Here is a 16,591-nt window from a genome sequence, read left to right as displayed (position 1 = left end):
ACACCTAAAGTTTGGATTCGACCAAGAGATAACAAAAGTTGGTAATCTGACAACAGTCGCCCAAACACTACAAACCTAAGTCACCGATTCTCAACCGTCACGCCCAAACACCAAACACATAAACATCGTAAAACATATTCATATAAACACACATTTTAATAACAGTATATGACAAACTGACAAATTCGTTATGTTATGGAAAATTACATTGAGGAAGCATGTCAACACAATAGTCACGGGTGAAGGTTGCCGTGGTGACGGCCTTGACCTCGATTGATGGAGAGGTAGGACAGACATATGTATACTTGGGGTAAGCCAGTTTTATGTTGACATCCAACACCGGTCATGCTTGAGCAGTACTGAAGGAATGTCTTACTTTTTGACGATCCGCTACACTCTCCCGCTGCTGGGAAGACCTTTGTGTAAATGCTGTACCGGGGATAATTACACCCCGTCTTAATTATTATACACTGGATCCGCATTTCCCACGAAGCTATACGGCTTAACCTTTATACGTTTTAACGCAACTGGGATGATGATATCAACACAACGAAATGCTCAGAAGTGCATGTATACATGCATGGAAAATAGTGCATGCAGTTTGGTTCAACCGATGAGCAGATATGTCACTTGCCTGTTTACAACTACTGATAACAACACATTTAAGTGGCATTTGAGAAACAGCAGTTACAATGAAATGACATTCTTCAAGATGATGGGGAACAAATAAGGCACACACACGCACGCACGAGAGAAAGAGAGAAAGAGACAGATAGACAAAGAGACAGGTTGAGACAGACAGATAGTCACAGAGATAGACAGAGAGGGAGACAGAGACCGATTGCCAGAGAGAGACAGATAGACAGAGTGAGACAGATAGAAAGACAAATAGTCACAGAGGGACACATAGAGACGGAGAGAGACAGATACTCACAGAGACAGACAGATAGACAGATAGACAGAGAGAGACAGACAGAGAGACAGATATGAGAGGGTGTAGGGGTGACTATTGTTTACATGTGATAGCGACAGTCTGATACGACAAACTATTGCAATTACATGTATAGTGTTTTCTTCTCCTTGACCTGTCTCATTTAAAGCCATTTCAGCCAAGTAGAAAAGTAAAGCACGCAGCTTAAATACAACTTCATTGGAGCTGCACATCTGTCCCCAAACATAATCTACTTTACGCTGCACATACTACCGATGCATCGGTAGTTTTTCTTTTCTACCATCGATTTACTGCTATCGGACACACGACAATTGCAATCCAACCAGAGTGTGATGTTTCGTCATACGTCATAGCCCTAAGAGGGGAGAGAATATAGGTATAGGTTTAGCAATATTTCATGTACGTGCAGCAATATCACAGCTGAACACACCAGAACACACACACACGCGCGCGCATACAGGCATTTGTATGTGTGTGTGTGTGTGCTTGTGCGAGCTCTTTGTGCGTGTGCTACTTCTGTACTGAACCATCGCATTAGAAAACAAATGGTTAATAAATTGATATCCGCATTTTATCTCTGTTTTGCATTGTCATCTGATGTACATATAAACATGGCGTCCGACAAATTACCATTACGTCTAACATAACAAATTTCATTCGTCTGAGCCCCGTACATAAACCTGAGCACATGTCGTCTGGCTCACTGTGATGTTCTGGGGAGCTTCAGTATATATATCGAATGTCTTCGGTCATCGTCATTCGCTTGACTTTTCCATTTCTGCTCAATAAGGTTGAAGTTTACAATAACGATGACACCCACTGGTCAGTTATGTTTTAAGTGATCCCACAACTGCTGTATATACAGATGTTTCACGATTCCTGAAAACGACAATATAGACTAAAATACATTTACTAGGTTGGTGTTCCACTCTATGGAACTCCTACAGTTCCCGTTGTTTTTTGTAAGTTAGTGTCAAACGTATACGTATAAGTCACATAAAAGGGTCATACATAGAGATTTAAAAAAAAAACTAGTTGGGCGCATTCTCCTCCCACAGAGGTTACTTGTCAGATCTTACTAAGGAAGATATGACAAGTAACCGCTGTGGGAAGAGAATGAGTTGAGTGTTGAATGTGGAAAATATTCCAAAGCTATATCTTAAACATTTTAATTTATTCACGAGCTATAAAAAGGGGTACATCAGACCGCATTGCCCACGAGAAAAGTACGTGTATACAACTTATAAAGTCCACCAGTTGTAGCCGATGTTGTTCAAAGATTTAAATCACACACTATCAAAGTTTCTGTTGCGACTGACTCTTGTGCAGTAATCAGCTGCCTGTGCCTGGAGGCGTCTATGCGTTGTTGTGTCTGTAGATGTGCCACATTTAAAACTGTTTGTGTGCCACTGTACACCACTGTACACAGATCAGCCGGATTAACACAGTTAAGAGGATCTAGCCCGGGAGGTGACAGTAGGCGGGCATGGGGGCGTTGATGCAATCCCCGCACATGGATTGTGACAGCTTCCTGTGGTCAACAATGACTGCAAGGTCAGTCACTGACCCAGCTCCTATAGGCATGTTTCCCGTTCAGACGGTCTAGATTTTTTTCATGCAAAAATATTTGTAAGTAAAGTAGATACCATCTGTAAATAACTAATAAATGGATCTGATATCATAATACATGTATAAGGCTTCTTCTATATCCAAGTTGACTAAATAAATATGAAATTAAATGTTCTGATACGATCTTTAAACAGTACATATTTTGTTTGAAATGATTCATTCCGTTAGGGTAAAAAGCACACACACATGCACACAAACACACACATATAATATTACAGCACGTCCATCTACCGGCGAGCACGCTTTTGGGCGTGTGGACAGCAATGATAACAAACATCAAACATTTCATTGATGTGTACCTGCCAATATTATTTACCGGCAAATATATATACTTACTTTCACATGTATACATAATTGCATAAGACGATGCTATCTCTGGGAGATACAACTGGGAATGTTGGTTATTGTTTGCTGACTGACCGTAGGCGATGTTTTAGGTCAGCGAGATGTGCACAATGGTGCGCCATCAGCAAAATGATGACACCCAGCGATATACTAGAGTACGCGAGACTCCATGAAAATACTTTTTGTTTGTAATGATATTCATTTAACCGGGTGAACATCGTATAACATATATATAGAGAGAGAAATATGTCATATATATCGGCCATAATAACATATGTTAATGTAAACAATATATTACCATAATTATATATGAGTGTATGGTAGTGAAAATGCATATGGTGTGGCAAAAACTATAAATATGTTCATACCTTTCATACAAATAGAGATGAATATACGTTTCAAAACTTTTCTTTGTCCGGCGAATATGTAAAATCTGTAAACAGTCATGCATTTATTTTAATAACGAATGATGAAATACAATGCCTCCCTTCGGCTTTCTTGTGCAATATACTTGTAAACAAACCCCTTCGTTTAACATTTTTTGTTCGCCTCTTCAGTAATTTCATGACGTTAGAAGCATATATAAACCAGTGTGTTGTGAACGTTTTCCAAACGCCACGCTGGCGTGTCGCGGATGTATGTTAAATAAGGCGATCGACATTTTTATGAATTTAATTAGACATGTAACTTTATATTGAAGTGTTTGCCTTTACCGATGTACAAATGTTTGCATCAATAATTGATGTCTTCTTTGTGCATGTCTTTGCGATATGGGTGTTTTCATCTGAGTTGTCGATTTCACTTTTGAGTTTAAAGAATGAATGAAGAGGCCCGAGACCTGCATTAAAAATAATTCCTCAAAAGGAAGCTGTTGCAGTCACACTGAAGTGAGTGTTAATATCACCCTTGTTACGTCACATGTTAAATGTGTGTGTTGTCGGTAATTTCTGGATGACAAAAGTGTCTAATTAGCGCTCCTTTGATCAAATGTTAATCCTGATCGCGTTCCGCATTTCGTATGCTCAGTACGGGGCTTTTTCACGTGATGTCAGATCGCGGGAAATATGATTTCGCGCCAATTGATCTGCTGCTTTGTTGTGATTCACAGTGAGGCTGAGAGCCGAGAATCTGAAAACTACCAACCGAGCAATCTGTCTCATCTATCGCTTTTAACAGCTTAAACGGGATACTTTGGGCGATATTTGCACACTTGGATTACTACTTTATTCTGTTTTGAACTTATTTCGGATGATGCAACATGGATGGATATTTATTTTGTGATTGATGTGTACCCCTACTCGGAAGTTGACAACTTACACAAGATTGCCCAGGGACCGGACTGACCTTAAAATTATTTTGGAAAGTGTTCAGAATGCCACGAAAACAGACACTAGTTACGAAGCAGGCATATCCTGTTGTTGTGAAACAAGAACCTGGTCTGGAAGCCAAATCACCTCAAATTATGAACTTGACCAGTATTTATAAACACCCATCGAGTGCTAACAAGATGCTGGCTTCGGGAGACTTGGGACTTTACTCGACAGTGAAAGTTGAGGCTGGTTTTACACCTCAAGGACCTAACTACAGTCCCTCCCCAATGAAACCCTCATTAATACGACCACAGGTAACATGCAAACAAGTTGACCACGTATGCACATAGCTACACTGCATATGGAATGTATCAAATTGTGCAACAAGTCGACGGGGGGCTCCGCCCATCCCCTGTCGCTTCCCTGACGAAGCAAACGATTGTTTTCAAAGTATTTCTCTGTTTACACAATGAAACTCGTATTAGTTTCATGCTTTGATCATTTAATGTATAGACGGTTGTGGACATAAACTTTAAGACTGTTAATCGAAATTCATCCACTTCTGATATTTGACCTTTAAAAATGGCCTCTCATCAACTATTCAGATGACGTGCAACGTTTCACCAACAGGATACTCAATACAAATCTGTAAATTGTTAAAATAATGCAAAGCTCAATCATAGCTCGAATTTTAACGTTTCGGAATATGTGAAATTGCATTGATTTTTTCAATATTTCCTTTGTGGAACTTGAGAACTGAATTAAGTACATTAACAGCTTTTGTCATTTGGACCTACTACGTACAATACAATTTTGTAATATATGGGGCCATATTACTGCCTATCATTTCCACGTAAATAATGCATTTATGTGAAAATCATGTTGTGTAGTTCACCAAAGTACAACTTGTGCTGAGGCTTTGTGGATGAACAAAGAAAACCTCCATTCTAAACCTCTTGTCCTGGTCCAGTATCAGTTATAGGAAGAAAGTGCTGATAGCATATGAATATATATATTCTTGTGATAGAATATGAACAATAAATATGTTCACTTTCTGTTGTAATACATGTCTGTGAAAGCTATGATGCAATAATGTTTCTGAGGTTTCTTATTTACAGCTTCAGTATTGCTTATGATAATGGTTATGATATCTAATTTTGTATTCAGGTCCATAAATGCACATGACAAATGATTTTAAAGCTTTGGTTTCATTGATTTGAGTTATTATTTCATACCAAGCTCCACTGGCAGGACATGTTGTGTCAAATACATGTATGGTTTAAGCATTAACAAAATATGTTCATATATGTTGGGTCATATTTCTAGTGTTAGAGTGGACGTAATACTATAAACTTTGTTTTCATTATGAGCTTGTAATTTGCATTTCTTGATCAATTCAAGCTCTAATGTCCTCACTTGCTTCTGTAGCTGTAATATTGTGTTCTGATTGAACACAGAAATAACATGCGATATGGCATGTGTTTGACATTTACAAGATGGGAATATTATCTGAAGATTCAAAGACTTCAAGATGTTACTTTTATGAATGAAGGTCACAGGTTATTCTAAGACTCAGGGGTGCAAAATCTTTTATAAAAGCGACTTCCAAGAAAGTAACTTGTCCTGACTAATTTTCCACTTGCCCTGATTTTATGATGCATTGTTTGATGTCGATGTTTACTGGACTAATTATTGGAGAGTAATAAATTTCAAAGAACGATAGCTCTAAATAACTAGTATTGCGAAATGTAATAGCGACAGTATGAGCCGATATGAAATGAAATCCAAGTTGATTTGCAGTTTGAAACCATAAGTGGAAATTATCTGGTAGTCCATGTGCAAGTATGACACCGTTGTCTGATTGCCCGAAATGAAAACTGACTTGCCTCAGGTGTTGGGTGATGGCATTTTTGAACCCCTGAAGACTGTAGAGTGTAATGAAACAGTTAATCTGCTGACTCAATGAATGAAAGCTCATTGTTTGAAATTACCTTTTTTATGAAGTAGCAAGTACTTGAAACCTGGATTGGAAATAGGTTCATCACGTGGTAGCAGCATGTTTTCCTGTTGTGTAAAGTATATCACATAATCAGTTCATAGAATGGTAAGCACCTCTGCATACTGGTATTTATGAGGTCATGCAAAGTAATACCTTTCCTTGTATTAGCAGACAACATTTTATTGCCCTTGCGCGTCAGGACTGACTCACAAAGCGATCGTAGCCCTACAATGATTGTAACTCCTATTATTCATGGCTTTAGGTAGTCGTAGCACTAAGATTGCTTTGCGCCAGTGGACCAGGAAATGTTGAATGTCCATCATTAAACACATGATGCATTAATGGTACACTTCTGCATATGTGCACTGAGCTGACTGGTTCTCTGTCGCAATTATGTGAGTATTGCGATGTGCAAGTGACCAAGAAAAGCTGCAATGAGCATATTTTTTAAATGAAAATACCAGTATTGGTAAATTTACAAGGGAAAGTACAAAAATGTAGATCTTTACTTTGAAAATAACGGCAAATTAATGAATGTAAGCAGTTCAATTATGCAGGTAGCTAAAGAAAATTTTGAATAGCAGATTTGCTACCTCAAAGTGTTAAGTTCGAACCCTGAAACAGTATTTCTTTGCCATTGGATTACTGGTGTTGTGCGTGTTGATTAGTAATGTTGTGTTATTGTTGATTGGTGTATGTTGTTACCTGTTGTAGTGTATGTTGTTATTGGTGTTGCAGGCAAAGAGGAAGCTTGAGCTGGAACCAGATGGCATGCGATTGGAAGGTTTCAAGACACCCAAGAGCTGCAAGCGAAGAGGCAGATACCCATCAGAGTCAAGTCCTCGTGCTCGCAGTAAGACATGCATCACAATGATCAGTGTTAGATTTACCAGTAGCTTGCATTTCAGCGTATTGAAACATGATTAAGGCCTTCTAGAGACTCCCAGATATTGGATTTGTGGTTAGAGACAGCACAAAGACTGTAAGTCTGTGACTGCTGACAGTTCATCACCAATAATCATATATGGTAATTTAGCCTTTATCTTAGCATCCATCCAGATGATTGGCAAAAAATCTTTAATGAGAAATTTGTTCACAATATGCTGTGAGATAAATATCCAGCTGATTTGGTTTTGCTTGATCCTTTATAAGGGCAAGGGTAAAATAAATCTGTGTGTGTCCCTACTTGAGATAAGTAAGGTAAAAACCAATCACAAAGGAAATGTATGTCACATATGTGTCACACCCTTTATCATAGCCTAATGTTAACAAGCCAGGGACATTGCTGTTATATTGCCTACTGTGGTTTGAAAACATTTCATGAACCTTTCAATGTCAAACCAGTCACAAATTCATACACTATACAGTATTAGGGAGTCCATAATTTGAATTAACAGTAGGACGAACTACAATGCTTTCCCACTCTTGAATGTTATGTAAGAGTTGCTAAAGTTTCTAAACAGTTTTCTTGTCCTCTTACCTTGCAGCTGCTAGGTCTCCCTTGGAAAAAACTCGCTATGACACATCTCTCGGTCTGCTCACAAAGAAATTTGTAGGGCTACTACGAACGGCTCCTGATGGTGTAAGTTTAATCTCTTTATCTGTGTTCTGTTGACCTGGCGCTTAACCCAGATCAATTTTATTTCTTGTTTTACAGATATTTGTCCTCTGAAAACCTGAAGGCAGTCGGGAAAATAAATAAATAATAAAGCTTCCAATCAAAGTAATATTCCTTCTAAATACACAAAAGTATTTTACTTTTGGCAATTTGTGAAGTGATTATGGGTCTAAAACAACCTAAAAAGTATGTTCTTGTGAGGTTACATTTTTAGCCAATGAATGAAGCTGGGAAAATTAATTTTTATTTTTTTTCTGATTCTTGAAAAAATATGTCAGGCAGATCCGTAAGACAAGAAATAAAATTGGTCTGGCCTTATGAAGGCCGCATATATGCCGCATGAACTAAGTTAAGAAGACATAATTTGAGACAAGTAGTAATGAATCAGCCTTGTTTATTCATAGTAGTTTATTTCTTGATTGTAGACCAACCTTGTACTATTAATTTGTATATGTAAGGAAGAATTACTATTCTGGTTAATGAGGGGCAGCGGCGTAGCCTAGTAGTCAAAGTATTGACTTTTTACACCGAAGACCCGGATTCGATTCTCCACATGGGTGTGTGAAGCCTGTTTCTGATGTCCCCTAGGGCTGCAGTGAATACACTGTGTGACGAAGTAATAACTAGTGATCTAACATTACTCAAATTTGGTATGTAATAGACTAATTGTTATAGTCCACAGTTAAATGTGCAGCCTTTGCAAACCAACATGACTTGTACCACTGCAATGCTAAACTCAGTGCGTATTCCTTTCTTGCATATCTCATTTTAATAAAGGTTCAAGTAAAACATGCTCAGAGAATGATTGTAAATGTTCATTCATGTTTGGTTCTGGTGACCACGAATAATGAATTGTATTCATGAAGGGCTACAGTTTGAGTCACTGAATATGTTGGTATATTGCAACAGCCCTAGTGTCCCTTTCAGTGATATTGCTGGAATATTGTTTAAAGTGGCATGAAACTAAAGTGACTCTGGCTTATGAATTATGTGGATATGTAATTTGTAAATACCCAAGAGTCAAGCAGATACCCACTTCCTGCAATGTCAGGATGCTCATTGGTATTTGTACATAAGTTGCAGGAACCAGGCTTGTTCATGATCTTTAGCTGACAAAAACATTTCTGCGTTTTGATTTCTGATGCATTTCTGTTGCCGTGTTTCCAGGTTGTAGATTTGAACAAGGCAGCAGAGGAACTAGAAGTGCAGAAGAGAAGAATATATGACATAACAAACGTCCTAGAGGGAATTAACTTAATACAGAAAAAATCTAAAAATAATATTCAGTGGAAGTGAGTATGAAGTTGTTAGTGTATATTAAAGTGTTTTCTGATTGTTTTGTTGAAAGGTAATATGTAGTGGAACCTCCTGAAGGCTCAAATCAAACAAATAATATATTGAGTAAAAACACAAATATGCAAACACCAGTGGTCCTAAGGACATGTCATTGCCTTTGAAACCATCTTCTATTACAACATTCATGAATATTTTGTTCTTATGGGTTTGTTCTGAAATAGGATTTGTTAGGTTTGTTGTTTCATATCAACGTGTGTTTGATTCCCTCTCAAATGTGATAGAGCCAGCGTGTTTAGACGGTATGCAACATTTTTTGGTTATCCTTTTACTGCATCAAATGAAGCATAGTCGATTGAGCCATGTAAAAGTTACCATGTAAAAGAACCTCCATCAAGGTGAATGTTAATTTTTCAGAGGTGCTACCAATTCAATTGCTGCTTCCAAAGGACTTCCGATGATAAGTACAGATGTTGTCGACTTACATTCAGGTTTGTGTTCTGAGTTATGACGAAGTAATCATATGGACAAAGTTGTAACATCGATACTGGAGCATTGTCTTCTGAAATTCATGATTCTATGATTGCATTATTTAGTGCCATTCAAACCTACAAATTATCAAATGTTTCATAACTCCTATAGTGTAAATGATGAAAAGTTAGCAAGCATTTTTGCAAAAATTGGGAATGACTTTAGCTTGCAAAAAAAAGATTAGTGCAACCTCTTAATTAGTGATTGGATTTACTTTAGGTAAAGACCCATGAAGATCTGGGGTAGAATAGTTCTTTAGCACTTCAGGCAGCTATGCTGTGGCAACTAACAGGATATTTGGGGTTTTTTTTACACATGCCTTTTCTGGTGCAGACAGTGCACATGACCATTCTCTTCTGTTTCAGATGTTGCAGATTTGGAAGCTAAAGAAAACATGCTTGATGATTTAATAGCCAACTCAACAAGACAGCTGAAAAATATGACAGAAGATGCAGACAATGCTCGATATCCTTTATTCAACAGTTTATATAGCGAAAATCATGAGAAATGTCTATTATTTTAAGAGTAATTAATGTGATGACAGAAGCTGGCTAGACAGTTTTGGAGATGTTTAATGGGTGCCTACCTCTCTCAAAACAGCACAAAACATCAGTTACGATATGTATGTCAATGCCTTGTAAGTGCTGTTACTGCATGGAAATCCTGCTCTACATATGACAGATATCAAGCAATTTTTCTCTTGAATTTTTTTCTAATCAGGTCACTGATAATTGTACATTCAGGTGTTGTATATTTCTTTCCTGATTTGAAGTTAGATACTAGCCACAATAGGTATCAGGTTTGAATATCTAGCCAGTCTGTAAGTTCACGAATACTTACTGCTTTGAGCTGATTTAGAAGTATGGACATACTAATTAGTAAATAACTTAATAAGCTAAAGCTAAGTCTCTTAGTAATTCCCACAGCAGTTTTGTGTTGGTGTTTCTTGACAAGAGAAATTAGTATGTAATTTTGTGAGAACAGTCCTAAGAATGTCCTACACATGGGCTTCTATCTCATCACTATTTCTAATGGGTATGGACCCGTGAAGGTCCCGGGGTAGAATAGGCCTTCAGCAACCCATGCTTGCCATAAAAGGCGACTCAGCTTGTCGTAAGAGGCGACTAACGGGATCGGGTGGTCAGACTCGCTGACTTGGTTGACACATGTCATTGGTTCCCAATTGCGCAGATCGATGCTCTTGTTGTTGATCACTGGATTGTCTGGTCCAGACTCGATTATTTACAGACCGCCGCCATATAGCTGTAATATTGCTGAGTGCGGCGTAAAGCTCAACTCACTCACTCACTCTAATGGGTATGACTGCTTTCATGATTTTTCTGATGCCCTCACTCTGAATTCGAATTGTTTGGCTGTCTCCCGTAAGGGATATTGTTTGCCAGCTCATTAAATAATATAATATAACAACAAATCGACAGATGGCACTTTTGTTATGTTTGCATATGTAAATTTACAGTACTTATGAGATAACTTTATGTCAACATGCCTGCAAGATAAGGTTTTACATTCCATTCCTAGAAAGTGCAGTGTTGCTGATTGTCAGTCTACGTAGCATGGACAGATACCAGCAAATGCAAGTTGAACATGTTTTGTGAGCCAAATGACCTCTCTCTTGACGTGGCAAAGGACATTGGTCTTCGGACTAATGTTAATCACAGGATTGCCTGGTACAAATCTGAGTATTTGCCAGCTGTCCTCATGTAGTGGAAACATTTTCATGTATAGTGCTACAAACAACAGGTGGACAAGTGAAGAGAAATGCATGCTAATCATCTATATTTGTTTTTCACACACACTCACTCATGGACATATTTATTTTACTTGTTTAATATGTTTTTGCTGTCTGAAGTTCTGAACACCTGTGTGCTTTTTCCTTAACTCTGTCACGTTAGCATATGTAACATACCAAGATATTCGCAATCTCCGGTCTCTAGATGAACAAACTGTGATTGCCATTAAAGCGCCACCTGAGACCAGGCTAGAAGTGCCTGATCCACAACAGGTAAGCATACAAATACAGATACTAACAATGTTGCTGATTTGTCAATTAGTTTGAATTTGTAATTGTCGGAAACAATTCAGTTAATGAAAGAGTTTATTCCTGGTAATGGGGAGAACCAGCCTATTTTATATTTTTTCAATGTACGTGAGATAATTTGTTCTTTGTTCGGGGACACAACCTCTCCTTTCTTTCAATGTTAATGTTTCTACCATCTCATATAAGATTATGATTCAAACAATAAAAGCAATAATAAAATTTCCTTTAATATCAGACAATTAAAAAGTATATTTATCACACTGCACTGGTTTTTGGCATTGTAAAAGGCCCACAGCAACTTTATGAATGGAATGGTTGGTGGCTTTGTTCATAGCCTATGACTGTATTCAGATGCTGTAGTTTGCAGCTTACTGGGTTAGTCAGTCCTCATACAATTACTGACCACCATTATATGGCTGACAAATCGCTGAGTGCACCAATACATACCCAAAGAATATTTACATAATTGCATTATCCCAAATAATTGAATTCCAACATTACTAATTCGATCCGGTGGTCAGACTTGCTGACTTAGTTGACACATGTCATCGGTTCCCATGTATGCAGATAGATGCTTATGCTGTTGATCACTGGATTATCTGGTTCAGTCTCAATTATTTACAGTCTGCTGAGTGTGGCGTAAATCTAAACTCACTCACTCCCATTATTAGGGGCGATGTGGTAGCCTACTGATTGATTAAACAACTTCTCATCAGGCTGACAACCAGGGTTCTGTTCTCCATAAGTACAATATCTGATGCCAGTTTCTGGTGTCCACCACTATCATCCACTGGAATGTTAATAATAATGGTGTAACACCATACTCACTTATACTCGCTTATTCCATTAATATTATTCTAAAATTAGGGATTGGTTAAATGTGAAACCAATCAGTCATTATTGAAATCAGTTATAAAAGTTCTGAAACCATCCAAATCAGTCTGTTTAAAGGTCTAATGTAAGATTTCTGTTGACAGAGTATACAGATATGGTTGAAGAGTCAGAAGGGTCCGATTGAAGTGTTCCTGTGCCCGGAGGAGATCACGGATATCGACAACAGCAATGACAGCTGTCCCAGTGATGGTGGTGGCACAACAGAGAGTACATCAAGTGATGTTGGTAGTGCGAAGAAGAGCGTTAGTACGGGAAGTTGTGGAGAGGAGAGCTCCTGTTTCTCAGAAGACTCTGTGTCCTGTGATAGTTTTAAAGGTATGGCTTTAGTACAATAATGATGACTTGTAATCTGTATTGTTTGCAACCTGGAAGGAAACACCATTGATCTTGTCCATTTTGTAGATCCAAAACTTTCTCCACTTTCAGGGTTTGTATGCAACTAAATGTTCCAAGTTTTTATCATAGAGTTGATGTTTAGCATAGTTGATTCATACAGGAAGATATTACTTGCGTCTTTCACAGTCTTTGATACCTTAGTTCTGTCAGGAAGCAAACTTCCAAAACCACAACAAAAAATTAACGTACAAACCACAATACCAGTAATTGTGCATTGCTGTTACATGCACAATCTAGTTTGATTTCATTTCCAAAAAAGCTTTCTTTGATAACTGATTGTCTTCATGGTATCAGTCTAAGTAAACATATCCTCAGTACTATTCGTTACCCTCCACTACTGAGTCTAACAAAACTTTATTGGAGGTCGTGTCAGGTAGCCTTTGAGTTTGACCAATCACAACACAGCTTACCAAATCGTGGGTGATGCACACGACGTACATACAACCATGACAACAGTGAGTAAACAGTCGCTGAAAACAGTGTTTGGGCAATATTCAAGGATGTTATCTTGTGGAAATATTAGCTAATGGTAACCATGTCAACAGAAACCCGAAATTGTATATACTGCAGGTCAAATAACTGTATCATGCGAATTTTTGTTTGTGGAGAGATCTGTGTCAGTAACCTGAATATTTTGAAAGTCCCTCCGATCCCTAAATAGTAGCTGTTGTCTGATTGGTTAAAACTATTTAACCATCTCACGTTTGATTGGACAGTCATCGGTCACTCAACGGTTACCTGATGCGACCTCCTGTTAGGTTTTTTTAGACTCAGTGGTGAAGTGTAACAAAATACTCTGAGACTAAGTTTACTTAGACTGTCATGCCATAAACTTCGATGAGAAAATAGTAGCATGATAAGGATCCGAGTTTTCAATCGTCTTCTAAGAAACGAGCAGTTAGAGACTTGCCTCAAAGAAAACAGTCACTTCTGGAGATGGGTGATATCTTATGTACATACATCTCTATAACGTTGATAATACGCCTTTGACCCTAACTGGTTTTACACAATATGTTGTTGTGATTTTAAGTTAAAAAACCCTATCAACCCTGAATGTTAGCCCTCATTTTAAAGAATCATCCACAAGTAATGGGTATGGAAAGCAAAATCTGTCAATCTTTGGGTGGAAACCACCAATTCTTCTAGAAATTTGAGAAGGCTTAACAGGGCTATTGAGAATCAATGTTCAGTAAACCAACTTGTCTGCAGACCATCTCAAAATGTAGCAGACATTGAGCTGCCAAGGTATGAGAACTGATTGATGAATGTCTGAAAGGAAGATAGACAAATTTGGAGACAGCCAACACTTTTGGGTAGAATCTACTCCAGGAAGTATTGTTTCTGGACAAGTGAGTTTTGCTGTAAATATGTACTGGGAAGGTTTTGTTACTGCCTGTGTGGCCAGTGAAACCAGTCCCATTTTTGTCCTTGTGTTAATGTATTTATTTTGAAAGGTGTGATTTTTTTTCAGGTCAGCCTAAGTTAAAGAATGCTCTGCTGGAGGAAGAAGACCTGTCACCAGACTGCAACCAGAGCCTGTTACTGCAGACAGAAGACCAAAACTTTGACTCACCTTTTGTCCATCTTGAACCACCTCTAGATGTGGATGACTACATGTTCGGTCTGACAGACTGCGAGGGCATCTCGGATCTGTTCGATGCCTACGATATCACATTAACCGTATAGTTGTGTGTTTGGGAATGCTGTACAGGAGACAAACAGTCTTTCTTCTGTCCTATTGAAAATTGTTTTATTTCTTTCCTCAAGAAATCCTAGAGTATATTTTTAATTGATTCAGCTGTTTATTATTTTGTTAATGATGTTTTCCTATTTTTGAGTTGGGACATTTCGAATTGTTTTCATAATGGTGAAAACTTTGTTGAATCTTTATCAAATTGATACGATTGTTTTAAGACAGTGTTATATCAAGGTACTGAGAGTCTACTCTGTGGTCCATTATTGGTGCACTTGACCCTTCTGACGAACGTCAAAACTAGAGTAATTAAAGTTTTTGACTGAACCATGTACAAGCTTAAACTTGAAATTTGTTGCATATTTAATTTTATGCAGAGATGTTTATGTGAAGATGATAGTCTTCCAATTTTTTTCCCCACTCTCCTGCAGAGCATTCTAAACACAAGCATGGGTAGTTAGACTTGACCATGCCAGTAATTTTTGTTAGCAAGATGTGTCGTGTAGATGTGTGGCTTTTTCAGTGTGAATGTAAGGCCAGGGTTGTGGAGAAGACATAGTGATTTTGAATTTGTGAGCTTTCCTCAAGCTACTCCATTCAAGTCATGAATGTATGGTTTTGGAAGATTACTTTGCTAAATGATAGATAGGAATAATAGCAGCCAGGATATGTATGACCTGATCTGACCTGTGCAAATAGGGCCATCAAACATATATTTCTATCTACATTTTTGTGCAAACTGATATTTTGATTAAGTTTTGACTAATGTTCTCAGTAGGTTTCAGAAGTATGAATGAAAGTAATAAGACACTGTGATAAATGGGCAGATTCGCTTAAACACTGAAATCATTTTCATAATCTCTATATACATCTTGTGTCTCTACTGAATTCATGGAGACATTTTTAAAAACTTGAACAGTTATGAAAGCTTTTCTTTCATTGCAATAATGTTTTGTTGTTAATGCTTGGAAATGAATTACTTGATAACTTACCCACTGCCAGCTGAACTACAGTGTCACACTTCAGTGGGCTTATAGTCCAATGGCTTAACTCGAACAGGATGAGGTGCAAGATGGACCAATGCTACATTCCAAGACCATATTAGTTCCAGCTCAGTCACCATATTCAGGGATATAATTTTCTGTGGATTTTCCCCAATTTTATTTCAAATCAGAAACCCCATTTGATGACTCATTATCAAATTTGCAGCTGAAAACATTTTTACCTGTTGTCATCCCTGCATACTGCCTATTGATTAGCTCCTGTGTCCAAGTGTGAGATTGATTTTTCTATCGTAAACACAATTTGAGCAATAAACAAATCATGGTTTTTGCTCGATAATCTATGAAAAACTACAGGTAAAATACATGAGTGGCTCAACCTTGAGTTCCAGAAAATACCATGAGTCATTTATTTCTTTCAGGACTCGCACAGTTCTCACTTAATGCAATCTTTTCTCCACAATCCTGCTCTAGAGGTGCTTTATTTATATACCATATTTACATGAAGAAAAACTACAAAATGATTCTTATTTTCATTATGATCACTGCCAAGCACATACTGTGCTCACAGAGTTGTATCCCTTGCCTGTGCTGTTTCCATGATATTTATTATAGTGAAACAGTTGGCAAAAGTGCTTTTGTTGACATTGTTACGGTATTGCCCTGTTAATAAACCATGTTTTCATCCCGTTTGTTTCGAGTGTCTCAGGTACATGCGGGGGTCATTTAAAAAATTTTCTTGCATTGTTAATCATGACTTGATTTCTATCAATACATTTGTGTTCGATATTTTTGATTAGTTTGGGGATGATCTGTATTGTTTTCGAAATACCTTAAAGGTTAATGATAGAAAGTGTTATAGTAAACTTAA

At 37.7% G+C, this 16,591-nt stretch overlaps 1 protein-coding gene across 1 annotated transcript; it reads left to right on the top strand.

Annotated features, from left to right (window-relative positions):
* Positions 1 to 4,000: 4,000 nt before the first annotated feature.
* On the top strand, positions 4,001 to 16,233 carry LOC137277132 (transcription factor E2F3-like). The gene is made up of 9 exons (XM_067808802.1): positions 4,001 to 4,550; positions 6,974 to 7,088; positions 7,723 to 7,817; positions 9,021 to 9,145; positions 9,564 to 9,637; positions 10,043 to 10,142; positions 11,586 to 11,700; positions 12,714 to 12,945; positions 14,498 to 16,233. Exons 1-9 carry the CDS (start codon positions 4,299 to 4,301, stop codon positions 14,710 to 14,712), a joined length of 1,323 nt encoding a protein of 440 aa, XP_067664903.1. The 5' UTR covers positions 4,001 to 4,298; the 3' UTR covers positions 14,713 to 16,233.
* Positions 16,234 to 16,591: the final 358 nt, after the last annotated feature.

Source organism: Haliotis asinina, chromosome 3, assembly GCF_037392515.1.
Source record: "Haliotis asinina isolate JCU_RB_2024 chromosome 3, JCU_Hal_asi_v2, whole genome shotgun sequence".
Lineage (NCBI taxonomy): Eukaryota > Metazoa > Mollusca > Gastropoda > Lepetellida > Haliotidae > Haliotis > Haliotis asinina.
This window is presented reverse-complemented; position numbering and strand designations above follow the sequence as displayed.

Excerpts from the sequence above, each read along its gene's own strand:
- LOC137277132 (XM_067808802.1), top strand. The coding sequence starts at position 4,299 with ATGCCACGAAAACAGACACTAGTTACGAAGCAGGCATATCCTGTTGTT. Across the intron at positions 7,818-9,020 it reads TACGAACGGCTCCTGATGGT|GTTGTAGATTTGAACAAGGC; the intron begins GTAAGTTTAATC and ends CCGTGTTTCCAG. Across the intron at positions 9,638-10,042 it reads TGTTGTCGACTTACATTCAG|ATGTTGCAGATTTGGAAGCT; the intron begins GTTTGTGTTCTG and ends CTTCTGTTTCAG.